Source organism: Pipra filicauda, unplaced genomic scaffold, assembly GCF_003945595.2.
Source record: "Pipra filicauda isolate LSUMZ 115617 unplaced genomic scaffold, ASM394559v2 scaffold95_size2449627_pilon, whole genome shotgun sequence".
Lineage (NCBI taxonomy): Eukaryota > Metazoa > Chordata > Aves > Passeriformes > Pipridae > Pipra > Pipra filicauda.
Window position 1 is genome coordinate 577,307 of NW_024105153.1, and position 27,202 is coordinate 604,508.

The window sequence follows — 27,202 nt, forward strand, 5'->3', positions numbered from 1 at the left end:
CTCTGTGCATCACCCCTGCCCGGTGAGGGCGGGGAGCGGGATCCTGCCGGGGCGATCGGCTCGGCGCGGGGAGCGGAGCCTTTAAGGCGGGCAGTGGGCCGGGCCCGGGCGGTGAGTGACAGCCCGCCCCGAGTCACATGAGCCGCCTCTATTTGAAGGTCACAAAAAGCTGCTTCCTTTAGAGAGAGCAAGAGGGAGCGAGAGGGAGGGAGCGAGAGGAGAGAGCGAGGGAGTTCAAGCCAAAATGGCCGACAGAGTCTCTGCTGGTTTCTGAACGTTTGAAATAGAAAGAGAAAAAAATAACAAAAAAAAAACCACAAAAAAAGCAAAACCATTTTTGGATCTTTTTTTCATTTCCATTTCTACCTTGTATGCCTCAACTCGCTGGATTTAAGCACTGCTGCACTTTATGAGGTTAGTGGTACGTTTATATTTTATTGTTTTTAACCTATCGGTCGATTTTTTAAGAGCCTGAGTTGACCGTTTCCATCCGTGGTTTTGCAGGGATGTCTTTTCTAGCACAAAGACTTGCTTCAGGTGTTGTGTGCTTGTACGTGTACGGCACTTTTAGTGGATTTTTGGGGCTTTTTAGAAGGAGCTCTCCGTAGAATTGTGGTGTGGATTTGGAAGATATTTGTAATTTAAAACACCTAGGCAAATTACAGAAGATTGTTTGTATTTTCCAAGCCGGTGAAGTACAAGATAGTGCTGAAAATCTTGTTTTATTTAAATAGAGGCTTTTTAAACAGCGACTCCTTCCCCACAGCACCCGGAGCTCTTAAATCTGCTGCAAAAATTTGCATGCATAAAACCGGGCTCGCATTCTTTCTGCTGCTGGGTCCGGCAGGGGACGGGCTGGGGGAGCGCTCCCGCCGGGCCGTCCTTCCCCGGGCGAAGGGAACCGACAGCCCGGCCCCACCTCCCGGCTCCGGGGAGCGGGGCCGGGGGTCCCTGGGCGGCGGGGCCCGGGCGGGCTCAGCGCCCACCGCCGCCGCGGGGCCCCTGCGCGGGCCCGGCCGAGGCTGCCGACCCATCCACGGTGCGGCAGGTATTCAGGAATGTGCGCCTGCAAATGCGGGATGCTGGGCGCTACCCATGTTTTGTGGTCTCTGCAAAACGAGCGTTCGCCTGCATGTTAGTAAATGTCGGTGAAAAAGCTGTGTTTTTTCACCTTCCCTCCCCCCCTCCCTCACCCTTCTGTGTTACTAAAAATTTAAATCCAAGTTATTTTTGCAACTCCCTCCAGAACCAAGCAGAAAATTAAAGGGAAATAGCTGGAGCTTGCTTTCTGAGAACAGGCCCCTCCTCCTGCATTGTAAGAGTGTGATGTAATGCTCCTTTCTGTGAGGTTAAATGAAAAAATTTCAGTGGCGGTATACACGGTTCTTCACCCCTTCCTCATAGACGTTGTAGTGTGATATTTTTTGTAGCTGGATATTTTAGCAGCAGATAGTTCTGCAAATAATCGTGTGAATGTATTTCACTTTGCAGTGTATTAGTGCAGTGATTGTGGGTAGCAGGTCAACTTTGTAAACCTACAAGATGGCTCAATTTTATATTGCTGGCTCAATTTTATATTGCTTTATGGCCTCACATCCATACAGTTAAAAACAAATGGAGAAGACAAATTTGGATAAGCTTATTGAAAACATATCTTTTTGTCCTCATTTTAGTCTTGTGTATATCATGACTTTTTTTTTTCCCTCCACTGGCTAGCAAATATTTGAAATAATTCTTCAGTATATTAAGATCTTCCTGGAAATTAAAGCTGTGGGGCTTTTATTTTAAATTAGAGGAAGCTAATAAAAAAGAACTCTGCTCAAATTTTGCATTATGTATTTTGCTGATAATTTTGGTTCTTAAACATTTAACAGTAATGGATAACCCAGTTCATATATGAAGTAACACATTCTCCCTGGTTAGGGTTAATGAACTTATTAGATTCCACCTTCCTAGTAGTGGCATGTATCTGTGTGAGGCAATGCTGTAAATACGTTCTGGTTTTGACACCGTGTCAGATGCACCCTTACGGCTTTTCTTATTCAAACCCTTCTTGGGTGGAGATCCTCATGTAGCCAGAATATATTGAATCTACCTGTTGATTGACAAACAATAATTAGACATCAGAACTGATTTCAAATGCAGTATAAAGTAGGAGTATTCTCAGATTTGGTACTTACTAGACCGAAACATCAATTATGTAGTTTGTGGTAATTGCTGTAGCATGGGATGGCTGAACTGGGGAAGTAAAAAAGAAACTAAATTGTGTCCTGATTTGGCAGTAGTGTAGGACGTAGGCTTTGCAGAATCTGCACTTCAGAAAAGTATTCACCTTTTCTGTGTCTTTTTGCCTGCATGTGTTATTGCCTATGTTGCACACTTCCAGATTGTGTAAATGTTAGTATATACAGCTTGATTGTTGAAATAGTGGGATACAGGGTATTTTCTAATAACTGCAGCTGCTCAGAGCTTCAGAAGCTGTCATGGGTCAGACAGAAAGCACCTATTGAGAATAATAGAAATTATTCCAGGTAAAGAGTCTGTCAGACATTTAAGCAGCTTTGTGAGAGAGTACATTGTGAACAGGAAGGACCAATTAAAATAATTCCTCTTATAATATGCTTTTGATCCCTCAAACCTTAGTGCAAGGTGTGTTGAGAACTGTGCAGCCTATGAAACCATAGAATTTAAAGTGTGAATCTGGGCAATTTTCACTACTATTTTTATTCAGTATGTTCCTGCAGTACAAAGGGAACAAAATACTTAATTTTGAGAGGCCTGAGTTGAGTTGCAGTTTCTAGATCAATTTGAAGCTTACAGAAGCGTTGAGGCAGGGGAACTTTTTTTGCTTCATTCAGTTTACAGTGATGACACCGAGTTGAGAAGCTTTATTTAATTTTTGTTTGCATTTGCATGTCACTTGTTATTGGTATCTACAGGAATCAGACTTTACAAAGCAGACTGTTTCAGTAGGTTGAAAGCTTCAGTGAAGTCTGTAGTCAGCTGAGCCCCTGGAGTTTTTTACACTACATCTAAGAGATTCTTGAGAAATAATTGACAAGAAAAGCCTTATTAACATTAAACTTCAATATACAGGAGTCGGCAGTTCTAATGGGAAAAAATTCAGGGAAAACAAATGACTGAAAGATCAGTATGCTTAGTTTCAGCTGCTTTTCTTTTAGCCTCTTTCTTTCCTGCTGGGAAGGAAAAAACCGAAATTTTGTAAGAATGTACAGTCTTTGCCGGCTGATTTCAGCTAAACTTAACCTTCTAAGATTTTCATTTCTTACTTATTGATAGGTGGCTAAGTAGAGGAGAAAGCATCCAAATCTATAATAATGAAAAATCTGTAGAACTAGAATATTGCCGAAGAGAATTTTAACCAAAACTTTCCTAGTACCCCTTCAGAAACTTGTCTCGCATCTTGAAGCAGAATTCTTTAATTCTGGTAATTGTGGATCTACAGTCCTTTTGGACCAGGATGGAAGGTGAGAAGTTCAATTTACAGTTTGTTTTGAACAATATGTGTTGGAATCTGCACCTTTGGTACTCTGTTGTTTATAACTGAAAAGTTTCATGGCTTTTTTGCTTTAATTGAATAAGAAACCACCTACTGCCTTCCTCAGAACTTTTTCAGCTTGTTAAGCATTGGTTTCCTATTTAAACAGCTCAAGATTTGAGGCAAGAAAATAAGATACATAGGATGTCTAGCTCCAAGGAGCTATATTTCATGTCCTGTCAAGGGGGTCAGATGTGGGTATCAGCGTTCTTAGTGTTGTTACCTTAGATTTCAAGTAGCTAAACTTATTGATTGAAATATTAGGCTAACATTATTGCTGCAGAATTAATTTGATAAACAGATGTAAAATTCACGTTAGGTGAATAAAAAGATTTATTGCTTCTGAAAGCTTTATTTGCTAATGTAACATTAGCATTAGTGGTGTTACATGATATGATTACATGTGCCATATTTCAAGTATTGGTCAAACAAGTTTTCTGAAGTTGGGCGTGGAGATAACACTTTTTGACCATTTCAGCCTTGCGGGCAAATATGGAGGCATCATGGAGATAAAAAATACTATATATTACAAATATCTCTCTTTTGTTTTAGTGATAGTACCATAACTGTTTTGCAGGGCACAAAAGAAATGGTGCCTCTCTGTATTTGTACTTAATTCCAGCTCCAGAGCTGTACATTTAGCACTTGTCACGGCTTAAATTTTCCTTTGCACATAGGCTTTCTATTCAGGAACGCAATAGTGTTTGGTTTTTTGGGTTTTGGTTTTTATGCATAGCGTCGTCAACACACTTCTGAAAGGAGTTCCTAAGGTTTTACGGACGCTGTCATTTTAAAGGCTATTTTCCTGTCTGTTTACGGTGTGCTGGCGTTATAGTTCAGGGTTGAAATGCGCTGGTGCTACTAGAATTATATATTTATAATCATTTCTGAAAAGTCATGTGTTAAGAGCTGGTTGATGTGATATTTGGATGTTACAGTATGGGCAAATGGAAGGACAAACCTTGACTCTCTTGCGGAATACTGTGCTTCGAGGACTGCTTTAATTAGCCTGTTTAGTCACATGGGAAAACAACACAAGATACAAAACCTGGAGTTTTTTCAGGTACTTGAGAGAAGATATGTTAATAAAACATGAGGTGAACTTTAAAGGCAGAACAAATCAAACCAGGGGTTAAACACCATGGAAGAATGTGTGCTAATACACCTGGAGAGAAACTAGTGAGGGGAGTCTTGTTAAAAACCCCAGGTAGTAAGTATGAAAGTTGACTGCTGCTCCTTTCAGTGCTACACTTTGTCTGAACTCAATTAAATGGACGTCTCTGTGTGTCAGGCAGAGAAAATTATCTAAAAGTACCTTGATAGCTGGAAAAATACTTAAAAGCATGAAGCGGTGTATTGATACAAATTTGTGCTATATTGAGAATTTTAGAAGTGAAATGTAGCCTTGGAATTTACTTCAAGAAAACCAAGACAAAGCATCAAGACAAAATTGTGTTTGATTTCGTACCAGCATGGAAGTGCTGCTCTTTTTAGGATGGGACGTGTGAGGCAACATTTTAACAGTAGGAGAGATCAACCAATTTTGAGGTAGCTCAAATAGGAGCAGTGAAACATGTTAGAGGGAGGTAACCTAGCAAAAAGCCACTTCAGCTTTTTTTTTTATATATTTTTATAGATACATACATTCTCGGCAAACAAATAAGCATTGTCTTAATTTGCATTGGAAGAGCATCACTTTGACATGGAGCTCCATCGTAGTTGGAGGTGCTTGGAACAGCGTAGTTACTTCAGCAACTGAAAAAACCACTGTGCATGCTTAAATTATGAAATAAGGGGAGCATGCTCATCTTTCCCAGTGTACATAGTAGATGCAGAGGTGGGGCTTCCTGAAGTACAGATGTGGCTATAACAGCTGAAGTGATTTGAAATTAAGCAGAACATTGTCTTAATTTCTGAATCAGAGAAGAAGTATTTCTTTGGAAAATAAAACAATGGGAAAATTACTGCTGGTATTCTCAGTGGATTTTTTTGTGTTCTTTTTTTCTTTTTTTAAGCACACCATTTGCTGAACAGCACAGTTGTAAGCTGCTGTCCATGTATAACCTCAGTGGCTGTTGGGCACAGCCTCTGCGTGCACAAGGACACGGCAAAACTTAAGCTGCAGTGACACTGCTGGAATCTGAGTTTTTTAAAGCACGTACACACCACAACTTTTCTAGATTTTGAGCTTTTTGAGCTAGTTGACCTGTATAAAAACAGGAAAGGTTAAATATATACTCTGTTAATGCCACTTAACCATTAATTATAGTTGAGCTTGATTGTCCCATTTTTACATGTGCTGTGTGGCAAATATACAGAAATGTGTTGTCATCATGGTTCATTGTGTGTCTGTGAACTTGGATGCCTCAGCCATCCAGTTCTCCAGGATGCAGTGTCCTGTGTCACTTAAACCTTCCTTAAATTAAGTCTTCAGTGTTTCTTCCACCTTTTTCCCCTGGTATAAATTTTACTGTTTGTAGTAGAAGACACTGCAACTTAATATTATAGTGCTAATGGAGCAGCGTTCATGTTCTTGTTGCAGCTTCTGTCAATTAGCATTTATATTTTTAATTGTATGTAATTTTGCTTAAGCAATCATGCCAGATTCAGGGTCTGATTTAAAGCACATGGTTCTAATTCTGTGTTGGTACTCTAGATATATTTGACTACAAAACAGCTTTCTTTGGCAAGAGGTTGACTACTACTGAGAACTTCATCAACTGCAGTGAAGTTGATATGTTCTGATATGTCACTTTGCCAGCTAAATATACAGCGTGTTTGTGCTCAGCCTTTTGCTGAACAATTCATAGTGAGGATGATTTGATCACAGCATACAAGTGAATTTTGGTATTCTAATGCTTGGAAATTCTAATCTGGTAGCTTTTCTTGGATTTTTTCCAGGCTATTTTGCCTCTTACTGGAGAGAGTTTGAGGACAATAAAAAGGAAAATGGATACCTTCTGTATGCAGGGAGCAGAGAGCAGAAGGTACCAAAAGTCAGCAAACATTTTTTCCTGGCTTATTCATAGGTGCATCAAAAATCAGTTGTCCTGTGAAACAGAAAATAGTAATTAGGTAGTGTAATTCTCATGTGAATTTTTAAAAATGAATTCTGTATCCTAGTTAAGACTATATAAATAAACCTTTCCTATTTTGTTATTTATTTGGGTACCGTTAGTGTCATAACCCCCTGTTTTATTCAAGGAAGCTTCTGTGGTAAATACTGGGGAGAAAAAAAAAGACCCCAGATGGTTAAAAAATATAGCACATAGAAACAGAAGATACCCTATTGAGGTTATATATGTCACTCTATATCTAGCTCTGTTTTCCTTTGTGGATGTCATTACAAGTTCATGTACATTAGTTGGAACCTAAATGTTGATTAGGTTCAAATTGCCTGTAAAAATACTTGGTTAACCTGAAGTAAAACCCCAAAAGCTTTTTTGAACCTAATGTAAAAGCACCAGCTGGTGCTACAGAAGTCAGATATAGCAATATTAATGGGAAATTTAAATTAAATAGCCTTGTGTTACAGAGCCAAATAAATTTTCTGCTCCTTTGCAGGTAATGTTCAGATTATTTGTTTGATACGTATCAAGCAGACCAAGCAATGCTCAGAAAGTGGACAAGACATGAGGGTTATTTTTGGTTTATTTTTGTCTTTGCCTGTGTGCTGTAATTCTATTCAGAGCAGATCTAGATTACCCTGGCAGGAATGCTAGGTAACCAATACACTGGCCTGTATTGGTGTATTCATGACTGCTTCATCTGATGGAAACACGCTGATGGTGGCGTGATGTTGGAAACTATAAACAAAATCTCGTTTGGGTGGAGATTTAATATTCCTAATAAGTTTGGTTAGACGTACTTCTTCATTAAGGTATTTCTCCTAAATTTTAAAGGTTTAATCAGAATATATGTTTTGAAAGCCACTGTCTTTTAGAAGTAAGGATTCTCCCATCCCAGGTCACTCACTAAACCTAAGTCTTAACGTGCAATTAATTTTTCGGTGGTTTGGACCAGTTTAATTTTTCTTGTGCAAAAGCTGTCTGAATTTGCATTTAATCATCTCATCTTTGCATGGTAGCTATTCTGGAACAGTGACTTCTGATTAAGTTCTTGAGTGACTGTTTTTATCACAAAATAACACATTATTCTGAATTAATTTACTCTTCTGTATTGTTAATTAGGAGACAGTTGTGCTCTACATTTGGCACTTATTATAAAATATATATCCTGATACAGAAAAACTGTAGAAAGTGTGTTTTTACCAGATTTCAGGTAAAACAAGATGAAAAAGGTGAAAGCAGGTGGAGGCTAAACTTTGAGAGTATAGAATTTACCTTGGCAGCTTAACATACCTTAAAGCTACAGTTGCTGAGTTCTTGAAGATAGCTTGCAATGGTTAGGCCACAAGAAACTAAACAGGTTAATTTTTGGAAAGCCAGGCCTGTCTTGACAAAGTTTTGGGGACAAGGTTTTTTTTTCTCAGAGGTGGATTTAAAAGCAGTATATATACTGTTTTAAAGGTGATGAGCTGTATCTGCGTGATTGGTGTTCAGAAAGAGCTGAGGTTAGCTAGTGTGAGTCTCTGTTACGTTCTGCTTCAGTCTGGATAGTGTGAACTACCATAGATTGCAAGTAGAGAGCTTAAGTTTATGTAACTTTCCTTGATCCTTTTCTTAAGAAAACTTACCTTTTAAATGACGTTCAGTTAATGTTAGATAACTTGGTTAGGCTTAAATCCTTTCTTCCTTTCACGTTCCTAGGCCATTTTTCTATTGTTAATGTAATACTCTAAATATGAGTTATTATAATCGTTTCAGCTTTGAGCATTGCGTGCCCTATGCATTTAATGTTAAGCTGTTAAAAACTTCATCGCTGGCTCAGTGGGTTAATAAGAACAAGGTTACAGGTTGTTCTGCATTGTGAGTTTAATTACAGCATGTAACTCAATTTCATTGTTTTACTGTGTTTGTTAACAAATTTTGAAATAATTATCTATTTTCCTGCTTACTGCATCTTCTTATATATGTATGTGTCAGATATGGGTATGTATAAGCACGTATGTAACACGTCCAGGTTGGCAGTTACTGCAGTTAGAAACTACCACGTATCAACTGACGTGTAGAGACTTCTTGGTAGGCCTCAGACGTTTAAGGCATAGTAAAAATTGCTCTCAGAGTCAGTCAGTTCAAGTTTTGTCTTTGGGAAAAGCCTGCAGAAACAAAGCAAGTGCCTTTCTTTAAGGTAAGTGTACAGATGTAAGAGGAGCAGCAAAGAAATTCAGAGGCTTTTTGAAGGCCACACAGAAAGTCAGTGGTAGAGCCAGACTTGAACTCAGAAGTTCCTGGCTTGTGGCCTGGGGCTGAAGCCAGTCATACACAGCTGTATTGAATTGTGAATAGAATGGTGCTTTCTTTTTCCTTTATGGATTTATGGGAAAAAAGCTGATTTAACTGAAATTGTAATGGAGGTAAAAAGATGGAATTGTTTAATTCACCTGTCTCAAAATTTCAAATGCTAAAACTTTGGTGTTAACACTTGGTTCAGCAGTTGCGGGTTTCCACTTGCCAAAGAGCGTGGTTAATGTAGCTGGGTCATAAATCGTGGCAAATTCTAGTGTGGTGTCTTGAGGTCAGACTAAGGGCTTTTTCTGAGTGTGGAGGAATTCAGGGCTTAAAAGCCGCTCTGCATGATACCTTGAGAAATACTAATGTTATAAAAAAATCTTCCCTGATAGTTTTCTTTGATGCATTAAAATAGAAGTGAAAACCTAGTTCAGAGATAGTCTGCCTGAAGCTGACTGTTTATTAAACTGAAATTCAGATTTTATATTGAACACTTGTGGAGTTTTTAATGAGGCTTTAAACATTGTTATCCTTCAGTGCAGTATGAAAGAGGAGAAAACCTGCTGTAGATTTGCTGCCTGGTATTTTCTTCCTTCCTGAAGTAAAAACGTAGCGTTGAGTAGCTCTTATTGAATGTATGGACAGTTTTGGTTATTTGAGGAGTTTGCCTTAACAAGGAGGTTTTGATCTAAAATACTATTATAGAATGAACATCACCATTATGAATTATTTTTCTGTACTGCTAAAAGTCTCGGTGGAGATTTGTAAGTCCATTTCACAGTAAAAGAAACTTTATTTTTCAGGCAAAATGTCATTATTACCAAGCTCTAGCAGCAAAGTAGAGTATATGTTTGGTTTTGGTTTCTTTTTTTCCAGGGGTACCTTTATCTGTGTACTGTTTCTTGCTGAGTCCCTATGCAAATGTATAGTAAGGTTATTTTCCTAAATTATTAAAATGGAACCTAGCTAGAGAATACAAACTGAAAAACCCAAAACAAACAAAACACTCGGTGTTTTTTTTTTTTGTTTACCGGGAAGTAATTTTCGTTTTGTGTGTTAAAAATAACAAAAATGTTAAATAGTTCTAAAAAAAAATCCAAGTGTTGAAAGCTAAGCAATAAATTATTTCACTTCTCAGGGCTTGAAGCACTTGAGCCCTCGGTGTCTCCTGGTGTATGCAGTGCGACTGTCTCTCTTTTAAAGGAGTTGTCACTGAGTGGTGTGCGCTTTGAAGACACATCTAAAAATTTCACTGGTAGTTAATGAAAATCAGAATAATTAATTTGAGCATTATAGTGGTCTGCTTTTTTATTCGCCCTCCTTTTTTATGCAGTGTCGCAGGCACCACGCAGCCGCTTGCTCCGAGCCATCGGGCTGACTGAGCCAGAGCTTCCTGAGTTTCCCTTTCAGTTTCAGCTCTTTGAGTGTTTACAAGTCCCGATTCTGCCTGGCTGTGGCTTCAGAAGACATTTAAACTGCACATCTGTCAGGCTTGTTGAATAAGCCTGGACCACTTTAAAGATTGACATTGTGGTGGCAGTCCTTGCTTTATTCACCTATTACAGTAATTAAATTGTATAGTTCTTCCCAGCAGGTCTTCCAGAAATACTGTAACCATATAGAGCTGAGTAGCTGGGTTTGGAGTTGCTACCTAGTCGCCCCCAGTAATGGTGTTATGGGCTTGATTCTTGCCATGGTGAGTGGGAGACCCAGCTGAGCATGTTTCATGAGCCACGTTGTCCCCTAATTTAAGTAGACAGCAATGGCTTCATTGGCTGAAAAAAGTTTTTCCAACTCTCTTGTTAAAAGAATGTGTTAAGAGCGAGCTTATCAAAGGCTGGTTTAACTAAGGATATTGTTTCCAGTGAAGCCCAATGTATTTTTTTTTCTTTTATACTCTTTCTAAAAAAGAGCATAAAAAAAAGTTGGTGACTCTTACTTGGTGCACTTCCCCATTTAAGTCAGTCAAGTGTAAATCACACTTACTGATGACCGTAAGTCCAGCTGGCACCTCCAGCTTAGCAGATAGATTTGATTAAAGCTAAAGGTCTGGTCCTTCACCTGAAATTTGGAATTTTAAGTGCTTATGTGTGTGATTGAATTCTGTATTGCTTTTTCTATAAGGTCATGCTTAACCTTTTTACTAGGCAGCATTGACCATTTTTCCAGAACAGTGGCTTCATGGAAAGACAGGTGCTCTGCATTGGCAGTATGCATGGAAGCGTCAATAAGCTGACAAATTAGATTTGAGGTTCTAGTGTTTAAAGGGCTTTTCTTTCAGCAGGAAATAGTCTCCCACATCAGCTTACGTATTTTAACCTTCAACTTTATATAGCAGCAAAGAGTTGACCTGTCTTTATGCAGAGCTACCTTTCTTAAAGAGGATAGAGAGAAGATTTAACTGAATACATTACAAGTGCAGGTTTTTGTGGGACAGTGAATATCTTACTTTCTTGTCATATATCATATGCTGTTTTTGCATAGTGTCCAGAAAACCCTGAACTGGTGTGTTCCACACACAGTGGACAGTTATGAGTGGTAAATAGGAAGAGATAGCTATTAATTAAAGGTAGGAGAAGTTTTCAGATCTACTGTCAGCAGAGGTCAAAATTATTTTTGTCTCTGAAAACACATAGAACTTACATGGATCTATGTGCTGAATACTTCAAATGGTTCTGATTTAGCTGTTTCTGTTAGGACTGATGCTCGAAAAGAGTGCGTATTTTTAGCCACTCAGAAGTAAAAGATGTCCATTACTCTTTGAAGATTATAGTCTGCAAGTTTTATGCATTTTTTTGTGTCTCGTGACATCATCTCTGAACATGAGAAATGTGTGGTTTTGATTAAAAACAAGCTGTTAATCTTGCATAATGCAACAAGGCAAAAGTTACCTAAAAGCAGCAAACACTACTTGGATTGAGAATTTAACAAGACAAATCATTTTCATCTTGGTACTTTAGAAACACGTTTGGTGGTACATTTCACTTATATCAATATGATTTCCACCTCACTTTTTCTCCTGTGACAACATTTTTTCTATGTACCATTGTGGTGGTGCTCTTTTTTAATCTCTTAGGTGGCAGTTCAGTGGCTTCCTCATTTTGGATCCTTTTCTAGATTATGTCTTGCTTTACAGTTTGTTTTGCTCTTCTGTAGCAGAAAAAGAAAGTGGTGTGTGTCTGGAAGACTGACTGACCATAACCATGTTGTATGTGGTTTGCAAGTTCCTGTCATCTTCAAATTTTTGTATGTTAAAGCATCTTTCTGATGCTGATTTCCATGAGGTAAAGGAATGCAAGCTTTCTGGAATATAGACGTTCTAGAGCTGACTTAGTTTACAAGAGAAATTTCTTCTTTGGTAGTAACGTGTAGTTAATTTTAAAATGCTTTCATCTTGCTTCTTTGAGTATGAGTGGACACTAGATTTTCCAAGCGAGATACATATTTAGTTCTTAACCTGATTATTTACTATTTTTCAAAATTTTTAAGTTATCTTAAGCTACTGCATTCAAAAGCAAGAGATATTTAAATAGAATTGAAGTTAGAAATTGATGTGGTACTATATCTGTGAATGACATCAGCAGCAAGTAAAATTCATCACTTGAGCTGTAAATTACAATTCCTGGAAAGAGACAAGGAATGATAACCCTCAATCAAGATTTCAAAAATCTTGTCTGCTGCACTCAGTGCAAATAGGAAAAGCTCTCAGGTGACTTGACTGCTGAGATTGGGCAGACACCAATTTCACAGGAATAGCAGCACAGTTAAAGGAAATTCTTTCCCTGGTGGGAGATTGTCCTTAGTTTAGACAAATGCCTGAGGACACAGTGAAGGTTTCACTTAAATGTTCTAATGTCTTTGCTTAAGAAATAAGGAAATGATTGTTTACTTAACAATTAATGAGAGTTTTACGTCTAGACTATGTGGTTTCATCTATGCTTTATTTCCAGAAGGCATGAAATAAAGTTAACTTTTTAAAAATGCAGCTAGGGAATAGTGCACACTATCAGGACTATAAAAATGGATGAATCAAAAATCTCTTATCAGTTTATTGACCATGAGAGGTGGCAATCAGCTCTGCCTATTCATGGACTGTTTTCTAGAGCTTCTTTTGTTTCTACCTCCTAAGTATTGTGGCTAGTTAATTTTAAATAGGCAGTTAAGCAAGTATTATATGGCCTGCAGAATGCAATTTTCTACCCTTTTCATTCTTTTGGAATGAAAAAGAGACATTTCCACATTTTTCCAAGTTACCGCTATGGGAGTGTCTCAGGTCATGTGCACAGATTACAAATCAGGTGGCACTGCTGTGTTAAGCAAAGGCTTGTGTTTTCCCATTTATGTCAGGAAGGGATGCAATTTAAGGTGATGGTACTTTATTGTAGTGCAGCGGCTGCTACTTGTGATGATTTCGTTCCATGGTTTCCAGTAACTTTCTGGTTCAGTTGTTAGTTTTAGCAAAACCGTGTGAATAAACAGTAAATATTTCTAGTGTTAAACGTGGTGTTAACCTGATTTATCCTCAGAATGGTCTCCTTTTAAAAATATGTTTATTAGTAGGTAGTTGCAGTTTTATGTGATCTTACAAATCTCTTGAATGAACTTCTAGTATCCTTCCTATAATGCTTCCTATGAAGAACTGACAGCTGTCTTAGCTTTCCAAACATAGCTTACCAAAAACATGAGGAGAAATTACCGATTAAAGGGTATGAGATGGTGAGGCACTTCTACATTTCTGTACAAGCGTTACATGCCAATACGTTGTGCTTATATACATGAGAAAAGGGATAGGGTTTTTTCTTTGCTAAATGTGGCAACTGATGTTTATTAGCTTTTCTGAATTATATTGTACAAATTTTCCTACGAGATTACTAAAACAGAAGACATTTTCCTTGATACATATTCAGCCATATCATAAAATGTAGACATGTGATGTAATATGCTTAGAAATTTAACATTTGCCTTTAGAATTTTTGTTACAGAATGTGTTCATCATGAGGAAAGAAGGATGCACAGCTAATGTCAAATCCAGTGTTCTTCAGAAATGCAGCAGCAATTTTAAGTCTTTGAAATTTAGGAAAGCGTACAACAATGCAACTTTGACTCACTGTTACGTTTTGATTATCTATGTCTTTCTTCTACTGTTTTTTACAATATCTTGTGCAAATAGCAAACCCCTAGATTACAAAGAACTTTGGTATGATACTTTTAACTCAGAACAGTGATCAGCATTCCACATGAATGACGAATTCACAGTTGCAGATAGACAAAAATAAGGTTCTAGGTAATGAGTGCAAGTGGTGTGTGTAGATGCTGCATGCCTTGGTGAGGGTATCTGGTTATTTATACTTTTATGAGATCTTAGGCAATCATTTTCTTAGAATGTCAGATCAAATCAGCACATGTTTATGTCCTCAAAACTCAAGTGATTATATGAGGAGGCAAGTTTGGAGAGGCTTTGAACTTTTTGGCTGCTTAAGTGGCTTAATAAGGAAGGATTTTTAGTTTCTTAGAGTTCAAAACAAGTCATGTCTTGCGCTTGTGCTGTGGTGGTGTTTTCATTTTTCCTGTTTCTTTACACTTTTCTAGTTTTCATTCTGTGTGCCAGTGAATAATTTCAGATTCCATTTTAATTAGTCACAAGTCATGACATGAAGTATTGAGTTGTGTTGTTCTGAATAATAATTTATCTATATAATTTTTGAACGAAAAACGACTAATGAAAAGGATAGCCAGCTGGGTGCAGTAAGAAGGGTGAGAAGCTCGTATCTGGCAAATAAATGGACCAGGCTCTGCAAAGAATCTGCATGCTTAGCAATTTGAAGGTTCAGAAGAGTCAAACACAGTTGTTTTTCAGTGCCCCCGAGGTCTTACTGCTTTAGGAGTAAATATCAAGTCTAGCATATCTCTTTATTTTGGTCTAAGTTCCTAGAATAGAGTTCAGTTTTCTTTTTGGATTGAGGGTGTATCAAATTCCATAGTAAACCCCACACCTTCCATTTATTCACTCACGTTTTAGGACAAAGTCTCATGTTTTGGCCTTGAGGAAGTCTGCAGCAATGCAGCAAGGAGAGGACTTTAATTCCCTTGTGATTTACCTAGTTTCTTGAGCAGGGTCTGCAGTCTGTCGTCCTCATTGAGGATTAAATGAGGCCTGATCCCTGCCTGTCTGCCTTAACAGCAGGTGCAAGCCTCAGAACAAGAGAGTACGGTCTGTTAGCAAAGTGCTCACTTTGGTGTCAGGTATACACCTTAAAAATATCACTCCATGGTATGAATGTGTGCTTCTGATTCTAGAAGCCATTTGAAGGACACAGTTTGTGATTTAATTTGTCAAGGTAACTTCTATCAGTTTTTAAATCTTCATAATAAAGTAGGGAGGGAGGAAGTTTATATTTGCACATTGTAAAGAAATTTTTGAAATGCAGGCCAGAGTTGATGTGTGACAGAACAGTGTTTTAATTACACACTTGGAGTGGTAATGTATGTAAGCTTTTTTGTTGTCGTTGTTGTGAAACACCTGGTTTAAAATTTAGCATAGCTGTTTCACCAGGTCTTAGTTTTTTTATCACCTGCAATTACCTACAGACAACAAATACTGAATAGTAGCTTTATAAAATAAGATGGTTTAGTGATACAGTAAATACTGTATCTCTTTACTACTGGTATAGTGAGTCCTGACTTTATTGCCCTCTACAGTGGAACTTGCTGACCTTAAGTAGAACCATGGTCTGAAACAGTGTAATTGTAACTCCTTTCTTTGTATAACATGTGTAACCCTCCATGACTTACAGAGCGTCTCAAAAAAGTATGACTCTATGCTGCAATACAGTTAGATGTTTTGCATGGGATATCCATTATACATAATACTGGATAAAAGCTGGGGATCAGCAGCTCTGTGAATATAAAGAACCTCTTCTGAGTACTGGCTAAGATCACGTATCTGTGCTTTTCCCGACCTGGAGAGTTACGTGCCTGATGGTTAGGTGTGTGTTAGGTCTGTGTGTCTGGAGGGCACGTTGTTAATGTAAATCTTCTGTGGCTGCAGACTGAAAGGTTGCTCCCTCTTTGGTTCCAAATACGTTTGGACTCATCTCAGCAGTATTTGATCTTGAACTTGGTCCTACCTTTGAGTGGCAATGAGTTGATCAGGATCTTCAAGACTTTTGTTGAAGGTTGAGTGACTAGTTCCATCCAGGAATACTCAGCAACTTCTATCTGTTGATTTCCAAAAAATTACTGGGGGTGGAATACCATTTATTAAAGCCTGGCTGTTAAATCTCATCAGTCCTCTGTTGAAGGCATAATGCTTAATGATAACATAAGCTATGTAACTAGCTGTTGTCCTATGTAAGAAGGAAGAAAAATTGCTTCCTGTGATGAAAGCCATGTACCAAATATAATATTTAATTGTTCTCTGGTTTTGCACTCTTAAAGAGAACTTGAGATAAAATTCTAATGGTGATACGCACCTTCATTGCCCAGAGAGTAAGTTTGTGCTGGCAGATTATGTCCATTCGAAAGGGTGAAAAAAATCCAAACCACGATGTCCAGGCATTTATTCCATAGTCAGAAGAAAAACATACTTTGTAATGAAAAAGACAAAACAAAAACCTGTTTTTCATTCAGTTAACTAGTTATCAGCCTTGTTATTTTGGTGAGAAGTAAAATTGGTCCTTGAACTGTTAAGAAAGTTTTAAAAAATAACTCATGAAAAACCTGAGCGGGTGTTGGGTTGAAATATGAATTACACAATCTTTCATTTAATTTCTTTGTTAACATTGCAATAACAAAGTTCCCTTTTCTAACACAGGTTTCGCTGTAAAGTGAATCTACAAATGTTTTTAGTGCAACTTGATTTGTTTTGTCTTTTATAGAAAGCAGTAGTCTTTCTCCAAAGCAAAAGTATTTTTTGCAGTCATTAATGTCAGATTCTCAGACTGTATTTTAAAAGGGAATTTTTGCAGGAGTTCAGAGCTGGTCACCTTTGGGGTCTTTTCAGCAGGTTAATAGCAATTTTAAGAAATATAAAAATTAGTCTCACTCCTGTCGTTAAACTCTGCAAATGTAGCAGCACATAGAAGCAAATTAACTTCACTATGTTTTAGCATGGTTGGCTTTCACACTAAAACTATCAGTGTTACAGACTGGTGATAGTTACAATCATTGGAAAGAGGAAACAATTGTAAAAGAGTAATGTTTGTAGCAAGTCAAGTGTGGAGGTGTTATCTCAAGTTGTAAGATCACTGAAGTACTCAATTAAGAAATGACTACAATATAGTTTGTGAAAAACATTAATTTTGGACTTGTGGTTGTTTCTTTTGAGAATGGATATTGAGTTCTTAAAAGAAGTTGGTACTTTGTTTCCTTAATTATGGAATACATGATTGATTGTTAAGACCTAGCTTACTTTCACTTGCGAGGTCTGAATTCATATTTGAATAGTGTCTCAGCTCAATATTACTTGTTAATTTTGTAAAAGTACCAAAGAATATCATATTCATACCTCTCTTTGCTAAGGAAAGTTACCAAATAAGAAACACAGAATTTTAGAAGTATCTCATGAGGACTGTTTCCCGTGTTTGGAGGAAGACAAACTTAAGGGTCTTCATGAGAATGCTGCCTGAAATTTAGTGTGGTCTCTGCAGGATTGCACATGACCAAGGCTTTATAGTAATGTATTGGTGATCAAGGGCTCTTCACATCACATTTGGAGTATTAATTATGTCCTTGTTTGTAGTGGAGTGCTCCTTAATGGCCAGAGCCATTTCTCTCTATACTGTTGGCTTGTCCTGTGGCTTTGAACATAGGTTATTTATTCTTTGCTTGGGTTTACTCATGTGCAGAATTAAGTTTTACATACTTCTTAGTGTTGTTGCAATGCTTAATTAATATTTATAAAGGCCTTTGACATCCTGTGATGAAAGGAGCTCTGCAAGTACTCAGTAGTGGTATTATTTTATTAGTGAAAATACAGGAGGAGTCAGGAGGATACCAGTTTTTAATGCAGAGTGAGCAATGGAGTCATTCTGTAACCTTGAGCGGGTCATGCAGTCTCTTGTTTTGTAACATATCCTGGGAAAGCTGTGTTGTGCAGCATGTGTTATTAAATGTCATCCTTCCCTCCCCCAAGTCAATTCAGGGTGGGGGGAGAATTAAAAAAAAAGTACACAACTTTACTGAGCTGCTAAGCTTAGCAAGTATTTCTTAAGGAAATAGATCATTAGAGGTGGCAGAGGGTGAGAAGGCAGTGGATGTAACAGTTGCATTTCAGAGCCAACACCAGAACCTGAGCATGTGTTACCTAGTCATAGACCAGATTGAACTGTGCCTGTTAAAGATCTCTCTCAAGTAGGTTCAGTATACAGTGTACTTAACTGCAATTTCACTGTGAAGGGTCTACATATAAACTTTATTGCATTCTAAGAACTCACTAATCCATGGTATTTAGCTGGTAAAAAAGTTCTTTCTTCAGACTGTATTTGAGGTTTGCGATTGCTAAGATCGATAATCAGCTCTTGTAGCAGCTTGTATTTGGTTATTGCATAGCAATATAAGTATCAGTCCTTTGTGTGGTTTTCCTTTCAACTGACAGAGGAAGGTTATGATTATATACTGTCATTAAAATTGCAAGATACTGAGGACCTTTTCAAAAGTATACATCTGTTTAAACTTAGCCAGCTAGCCATTTGTCTAATTATATAAAGCACAGGAACATTAAATGGAGCTATTTGCCATCCTTCATGTATGTAAATACAGGGTTTCAGTTTTTTGCTTCATACAAGATGCTACATCTGCGTTTTACTCACACGGAAGTATGGTTTAGAACAAGGGGCTTCAAAACTGCTATTTAAAGTACTTTAGGGAGGTAAAAAACTTGTCCAGTGAATTGTGAGGCATAGTTGAGTATAAGTGCAGGCTTGTGCATGTGCAGTAAGGTGGATTCAAATTGAAAGCACCCAGATATTTGTCCTGCTTTATTATAGCCTGGTTGTACAGCTTGTTCCTGGGGGCTTTTTATTTGCCTTCAGTCCTGCTTCAGCTCTCAGCTCAGCTGGCATAAGGATGAAGAAGAATAATGTGTCCCTACTGAAGATAAGCAATGGTTTTTGTCTCCAAGAACGGCAATTCTAAAAAAACCCCATTCTTCCTATAACCCTAGTTATAAGCCTTAATTTAATGGAGCATGCTTAGCAGTAATGGAACATCAAGAATTTACCTGCCCAACTCCAGCTGAGTGTACAGAACCTATAGAGGTAGATTTGTTTGAAGATACCGTAATTTGACAAGATTGATACAGCATTTCCCAGACCTGCAAAATATGTTAGTTGCTTTTCCTTCTGCCCTTAACTTAGACTTTCTGATATGGATCGTGACAGTCTTGAAACTGAATATTTGCAGGAAGTAACTGAATGAATTTTCTTACATGTTAAAAATAAACACTGCCTCAGGTAATAACTGGAGTGGAAAATACAAACCTTAAATACCTTTGCCAAGAAAATCTGAGCCAGCTGTACAGAGTTGTTTGAACTTCTAATACATTTAAAAAAACAACCTTAACTTGCTGGTTCTTTCACCTTGACCTACAACCAATGAATAATAACTTTGTGTGGAAAACCTTGTTCTTAACTTCCCACTGATAAAATTAAATACATTCTTCCTTTAGTAGTTTGATTTAGTATAATTAAAATAATGACTTAAAGCTTGATAAATGTTATTTTCATTACTACAGTGCCCTGAAGCACTGTATGTGGAAAATTTTACAATATTACACAGAGCTGGAGGTATGTAATATGCTTGTTAGGCTGTTAACTTGTGTAAAGTGTTTTGGTTTTTACAGCATATAAATTTAGAGTGTTTCTTTGAAAACTAGGTAAAAGTAAACAATTAGTTCCCTCCTAAAATGAAATATAAATTATACCACTATGAATCTATGATGGTATCCATATAATATCCCCAGGCAAATAGAATTCAAGTACTTCATCATTCAGTAGAAGCTGCCTGTAAGGAGCATGATTCTGTATGGGCTTGGTTTATTGGTTTGTTTTGTTGTTTGGTTTGTTTTGTTTTCCCCACGCTATAATTTAACTTTCAGTAAATAGCTTCATTTATAGTTCAGTTTTTTTCTTGATCCCTTCCAAAGTGCCATATTGTGAAAGTTAAGAAGACCTCCAATATTTTATGGTATGTTTAAGAACTACAGCAAATAACACTGTTATGTGGTGCTTTATTTTCAGCTTCCCCTAAAATTCTGTCCAGTATCTGTAGATAATTTGAATCTTTATCAGGATGGCCTTTAGGTCTGGGGATTTTTTATGACTGAGAAGCACAAATACATAAAAATGGCAGTCATAATCCACAAAATGTTAAACTTTATTTTAAATTTAACTACTTCTGTTGTCACAGTTTTTGTATAATCCAGTTTCTTGTACAGACAGCACTGTCTGTATGACCTGTGCTGGTGCCACAAATGATACTCTGGCAGAAGATGTTTCATTTGATGAAACCGTATTATACTTTTTCACTATTCTTCCTGAAATGTCGCATTCTGACACTAAAACAAGTATCATAATTGTGTGTGTACTGTGGCATAGTTACCATAGCAAATAGATTAGTTTCTTGGGACTTTTTTTAGTGTTAAAAAATAATTCTATTCTTGGCATTTAAGACAGAATTTTGTAATCTAAGAAAATACAGAGCTGCTTTTGTTAATTTTGAGTTTGCACCATAGTCAGGAGTTAGCCTTTGCTTTTTAACTGCAGTCAGAAGATTAATAGTAAATATTTTTGAATAGCACTTCTCATATATACCTACAAGAATGCATTATTAAGGTGGCAGTAATACTCACCAGCTTCACTTGTGTCACAGTTTGTAACCTGTTCAAAGCTGCGGCGAAGCATTGGCAGAGCTGCCAGTAGAGGTTTGAGCTTGACGTGTGGCATTGATCTGGGCTGCAAAATGCAGCGGTGTACTGATTCACACCTCAAGGGGAGGGGAGCTCACTTAGAGGCTCCTGTTGCAGTTCTTCTGCAGAGGGCATACCTGTAATTAGTTTCCTGCTTGCTGGACCACTATGTACGGAAATATTTGTTGGTTCTACTCTAAAGTAATACATTTTTTTGGAAAAAGTATCCCAGAGCTGCATTGCCAGTCAGTGGTACAGAGCTGGTTTGTCAGCAGTGCAAAGTCCACTGTTAGCTGGGCAGTGTGGTGCCCTATGGGAGTCAGTGCTGGGCTGATGATGTTCAACATCTGTATTAGTGACCTGCTCAGTTGGGATAGGACGTACCCTCAGGACGTTTGCTGATCAGGGCGAACACGGTAGTTTGGAGAAAATGGTCTGACAGAAATCTCTTGAAATTCAACAATTATAAATGAAAAGTACTCCACCTGTGTCAAAATAACCCCGTGCTATAGCGTAGGTTAGGCATCCACTGATTAGAAATTGGCTCTGCAGAAAAAAAACCACCTGAAGGTCTGAGAAAGAAAAAGTAGAATGTGAGTCAGTAGAGTGTCGTTGCTGTTAAGAAACCAACCAATAATGTGCTGTATTAGCAAGGCTATAGCCAGTGGGTCAAGAGAAGGGATTCAACACTTCAAAGTCCATTTTTAACATAGTGTATCCAGTTTTGGCTCTCATACAGGAAAGACACTGACATATTAAATGGCCACTAAGATGATTAGTGTTCTGGAGCACATCTTGCCCAAGGAGAGGCTGAGGGAATTGGATTTGTTCAGCCTTAGAAGTAGGCAGCTATGGGGGTAATATTAACTGCTGTCTTCAGCTGCCTAATGTTTCTGTATGCACAGTGAGGTAGGTAAAATGTTCTTTTTGAATGGTGTAGTGAAAAAGTGTCTCATATGCAAAGGAAAGTTCAGCTGCAGCTCTCTCAGAGTGGTCATCTCTCCAGAGCTTTGATTTCTCACATACACACGCACAATAAGTGCAGAAATGAAAGGACTTCACTTAATGGAAGACAGAAATATTTTGCCAGGTTGTCTGTCATCTGCTAAAATTACGATGTTAGTGAGAATTAGGGTTTTGGAGAGTACATATGACCAGGATAGATCATTTGTAGTGGAACAGAGATCTCCATTGTACTTCTTGAGGACTGCCAGCTAGCTCTTCCCCTGTCAAAAAAACTGACTTGTACCTGTAAGAGAGACAGGTTCTTGGTTGATTTTTATTGTAGTAGGTGTTATCCTTTTAGTGGTCCATGTTTTTTGTTATGCATTCATTTCTGTACATATTTTTTGTGGCTTTCAGGATGGCAAAGATACTTTCCTTGGTAAACAGTTTTAGATAGTGGAGCTTCCTACATGTGCAGTAGTTTTTAGAGGAAAGGAAGGCTTTTTGATAATCACGTAAAACCTTGAAGTCCTGAATAGAACTGTGTCTTGCTGAAGGAATGTTCTGATATGATACATTACTGGACATCTTAATTACAGGCAGATTTCTAACCTAATGTATTGCCATTCTTGGGCTACTTTTACCGCATTTCACAGTTGTCTAAACACACTTTATCTGTGTCTTTAGTATGCATGAGTGTGCATGCTATGAAATAATAATTACTGATCTGGAAAAGCTCTGAAGTGTTTGAAGACAAGTAGAGGAAAAAACTTGCTCAGTTCTTAACATTCTAGGACTTTGGCTATAGCTCTCCATATTCTTAAAACTTTCCTTCTTACCAAATGGCTAACATTTAGGAACTTCAGATTGTATCTGGAAGTCAGTTTTTAAAGTATATAAATGATACAGCTGGAAAGAGTAATAATGTAAAGGAGTGCAAGCAAGAAATATGGAATATTAAAAACATTTCAATTCCATCTTTTTAACACATTCCAAGGATTTCTTCTTGTCAGGAGACTCTTAAAATTGAAGTTGACATTTTCCCCGTCAGTTGACCCTTTCTCCCCTTCAGTTGCTGAAGAGCTGAGAGCGAACCTCCTTTATGAGCATTTGTTGTTGTATTGTGTAGCTTATACCATGCAGTTCTTTAAAGTAAGCAGCCCTTTATGGTCAGAGTTGTTTTCTTTCCATTATGTAATCCATTGTACACACACACACACACACACACACGTGTGTGTATATATATACATAAAATACCCCACGAAGAATTGATCCTACTCTGTTAACAACTGTAGTAACAGTCTATAAGGAATATTCCTTTGGAAAAGTGTACTTTTAGCAAAGCCGGTTTGCTAATGTTTTTAAGTTGGTTGTTTTCTACAGCAGCATCAAATGACTGATGTTTTGCTGCGATAAAGCCCTATCGGTTGTGCCAGATATGCTATTTAAAGTACGCAAATTCTTGCTGTGACGCTGTTCTGGTTTTCAGCCAAAGAGAAGAAAAAGCAGCTTACTCTAACTCTTTGGAGTAATCTTTTGTCTTTTGAAAATGCTGCTTTACAGAGCACTTCTACAAACACGCTTTCTGAAGTCTTTTTATTTAATAGGTGGTGAGTATATATTGTGGTGTATAAAATCCACAGCTTGCCTTGGGAGAGAGAGATATGACACACTTTGGTCTTACGTTTCCACGTGTGTTGAAAATATGGAAGTCTTAATTTCATACTCTACTGAAGGACTGAGTTCTGATACCTTGATTTCACTTACATTCAGAAAGCGTGGGACAATCATCCATTTACTAAGTGGTCGATTTTTAACGGCATAGTTTATCCCTTACATCAATATCACTTGTTTTTCCTTACAAACATCAGAAGTCATTTGGCCTAAAGTAATTTCATTTTCTGGTTTTTTTACATTCAGCCTAAAGACTGACTTTCTAAATGGCTATCTCCTCTGTAACCAGGTTTTGTAGGGCTTATGGCTGTCTAGTCTATGCATGCAAGCATTGTTTAACAAGAAAGGTGGCTGTGATGTTGAGCATTTTGACATTTTTTTATAAAATGAATTCATCTCATTTTGACTCTTTTGATCAGCAGGATCATAACTCTTTACGTGATTTAGTCTAGTGGAAGTAATTTTACCTTTAGGAATTTAGGGTCTATCAGCCCTGGGATTTATTCAATGCTGTGTTATGTCTTGCTTCTGTTTGATGTTCTCTTTAAATGTGCTGGAGCACTCTTGCGTGTTTGGACATGCTGTACTCTTCTCATGCTGTTCAAATAATGGAGCATGTCTGCTAAGTGGGATATGTTAAATGAAAGTGAAGTAAAATGGTAAGGATTTCTATGCTCCAGTAGCAGTGCATTTAATTTTGCTTCATTTTTAGTCTCTGACATCCAGCTTCCAGATACGATTTAAAAGCTTTCATCCATCTGGAGCATTTCAAGCTGCAGACTGCCAGTGTTTGTTGCTGCAGCAAGAGGGGCTTGTGCCTCAGAGAACTCGTTTGGGAGTTGTAGTATACCTTTTCTTCATTGCTCATGGCCCTTAGTTCTAATCAGCTCATGCTTTTTAATGCATTTATATATGAATACTCTTATGCTGAAGGGTTGCACCAATAAAGCCTGTGTTACGGTTAGGAGAGTTGCTCAGGTGCAGGTAACAATGCTCAGGTAACATATGAGGAGTATGGGATAAAGGACTAAATCCAACCCAGAGGAAACATTCTCCTTAATATATGAGAACATCATAGAAGTCTGTTAGTAGACCCTTGTATTGGACAGTTTGACCTGGGTGCTCTGTGAGAGGTGTTGCAATGTAGTAAGATGCAGTTCATTCAATTGCAACCAGTCTAGCACCTTACTTGGAAAGGAGAAGATTCCTCGATGCTCGTGCACGCTACTTGTGGTGATTAACTGATAATACTCTAGGCCAATTCCATTTACAAAACAGTGTTGAGTATAGGAGTGGTATGGTCCAGGTGAGTGTTTGTGTGTTGAATTTGCTTCCCATATGATCAGCTGAGTTCCAGAGAAGGCTCAAGCCAAGAGAAGGTCAGGGACAGAGCCTGATGAAGAGAAATTAAGTGGAACAAAAGAAAAAATACTTATCAGTGGCAGCAGCAAGCTGTCCATGAAATAGCGCTGTTGAAGACATTTTACTTTTTTCTGGAAGAATTTTTGTCCTTATATCGATTGAGAGGAGCTTCTGTCTTGCAAGTTGCATCTGGCCTTAAGCTTGTTATAAAGGTGTTTTGCAACACATCCAACACACTAATGTGTGATGCTAAATTCTGCTGATATCCAGGCTGTATAATTTATCGAAATACTGAGGGAAGTTTCAGAAATGCTAAGAACCTAGGTGCCTGTAGTTCACCGGAAATGGTTCTTACCTCAGATCTTGGCCAAAGTTGGATACCTTACTGTAGATTAAATTTCTGGTTTAGTCCTTCAAGTTTTGAGTCTTTGCATCTATTTATGAAAGATTAGTCTGGTATTTTGGATCACTAGAGGCCTGTCTGTAAGAAAAAGTTAGTGAATAGCTCAAGTGTCATTCTCTCCACATGGTGGTGGCCTTTAGCTCTGGCTAGTTATGGCTAAAGCCTTTAGGAAGGATATAACAGTTGTTAACATGACCTTGTAGCTGTATAGATAAAAGCTTGTTTTTTAGAAGTGCTGCTGATATTACAAGCGTAGTTTCAGAATCCCGTGTGTTCTGAACGAAGATGCAGAACTTGACTCACAATTTGGAAGCAGATTTATAAGTCACTCTATGCTTATTATGCTGTGGAGAAAAGAGTACACCTACAGAAATTTACTGTCTCTCCTGTGCTGTGTCGTAGTATAGCTAAACCAAGTTTACTGTAGTGAAATTAAGTGAAGCATGAGGTCAAGAGGAAGGAAGATGACTCAGGGTACTGGTATCTAGTCCACACCTTTACGAGGAACTTTCAAACTCTCACACTGTTGTCCTGTAGACCTGAGGAAGGAAATGGAAGTTGCATGCACTAAAGTGCCACGCTTAAGTTTCTAGGAATTTCTGTCCTTTCCCTGTGCCTCGAGCCCATAATGTTGCCAGAACAACTCTTTTTAAAATGGAATTTTTTTGAAAAATGAATATTAGAATTTTACAGGAAATTAACAATTTCCAAAACTGGTAAATTGTTTTGGAGGTGGGCACGTTTCTTGAATGTCTGTTTTTTCTTCTTTTTTTCTTTTCTTTTCCTGAAATGGATGCTTTGATAACATGGACTTCACAAGTGTTTTGTCTCTAGTTAACGAACTGAAAAAACTTCCTTTCTCCGAACTGATTTCTTTTGACTTAGCCAGAAGAGGTTGTTGTAAGAACTTAAAGAAGGTATTGAGTGTAATGCATCATAGCTACTGGGTTTGTTTGGGTTTGGGTTTTTTAATGAATAAAATAACATTTTGAAATACAACTTAACAGCGCTTGGAATTAAAATTTGTAATACACTTCTTAAATACTTTTCCATAATGTTGATTCTAAGATTTATGGGAAATATAGTGTAATTAGGTCATATTTTTAAGACCAACACATGCTTTCTTGAAGAAAGCTAAAGTAAAAAGCTGGCTGCTGATTGCTGTTTAGCAAACTTCCTCTTCAGGGTTGTGGTGTGTCTGTGTTCCCATTACTGTGTGCTGGTAACAAAAACCGGAACCACACCCCATTGTATTACTCTAAATTCACTCTGCTTGGAGTTGATGGGTTTTCTGCCCTTGTTCATCTTGTCAGTGTAAGCAGCTGGCTGCTGGAATGTACACGATGGATCTCCCAGTTTTCTTGACCAGGCCAGGAAGAATTATCCCTTGGCTGATGAGGGATGGTTAATAGGCAGCTGCAAGTTAAACTTGCTTCTTGCATACAACTGAAAAGGAAAATAATTGATCATAAAACAAATAGTAGTGAAATGCGTGAAAGGGCGGAATCGGGAAGATGGCGAGTGACTCGAAACTAGCAATAAACTACTTACTCCCCTCATTCAGTGGTACTTTGTTAACATGTCTGTAGCATCCATTCTTGCTCTGTCATTTGGGGAGTGCAGCTTCATACTTCCTATGTGTTTGTGAGGTTTCACTCAGCACTTTGTCAGGAACTTTATGATCTTGTGCGTGTGATGTAGCCCAAGTGTTCGGACAGATCCCTTCCACCTCAGTAGAACTTACATGAATTGAAGCCTAAATACAGTTTTGGTAAATAAAGTAGACTAAGTATTGGTTGCTGCTATATTGTGGTTGTTGGTGATGTGCCCAATGGAATATTAAATGTGCATCTCTACTAAAAGAGCAGAAGGGGAGGTTGTCATGCAAAACAAAGGGCTTCTTAGCAGCCTTAGTCCATATAGATTGGAAAACAAGGCAGCAACAGTAGCAATGTCCATGTCCTAAATTTACCACAAAGGCAGACCATAATTAGGTGATTACT

At 37.9% G+C, this 27,202-nt stretch overlaps 1 protein-coding gene across 3 annotated transcripts in view; it reads left to right on the plus strand.

The window, feature by feature from the left end:
- The first annotated feature begins 206 nt into the window (after positions 1–206).
- The window catches only part of TNRC6B (trinucleotide repeat containing adaptor 6B), a 72,349-nt gene continuing 45,353 nt past the window's right edge, over positions 207–27,202 (plus strand). For 2 of the 3 annotated variants that reach the window (XM_039391406.1, XM_039391405.1), the window contains exon 1: positions 208–414. In XM_039391406.1, the coding sequence (XP_039247340.1) occupies positions 410–414 (5 nt within the window). In that variant the 5' untranslated portion in view covers positions 208–409. Of the gene's footprint in view, positions 415–27,202 lie in introns of all 3 variants that reach the window. The other variant, XM_039391404.1, reaches the window with a different exon arrangement.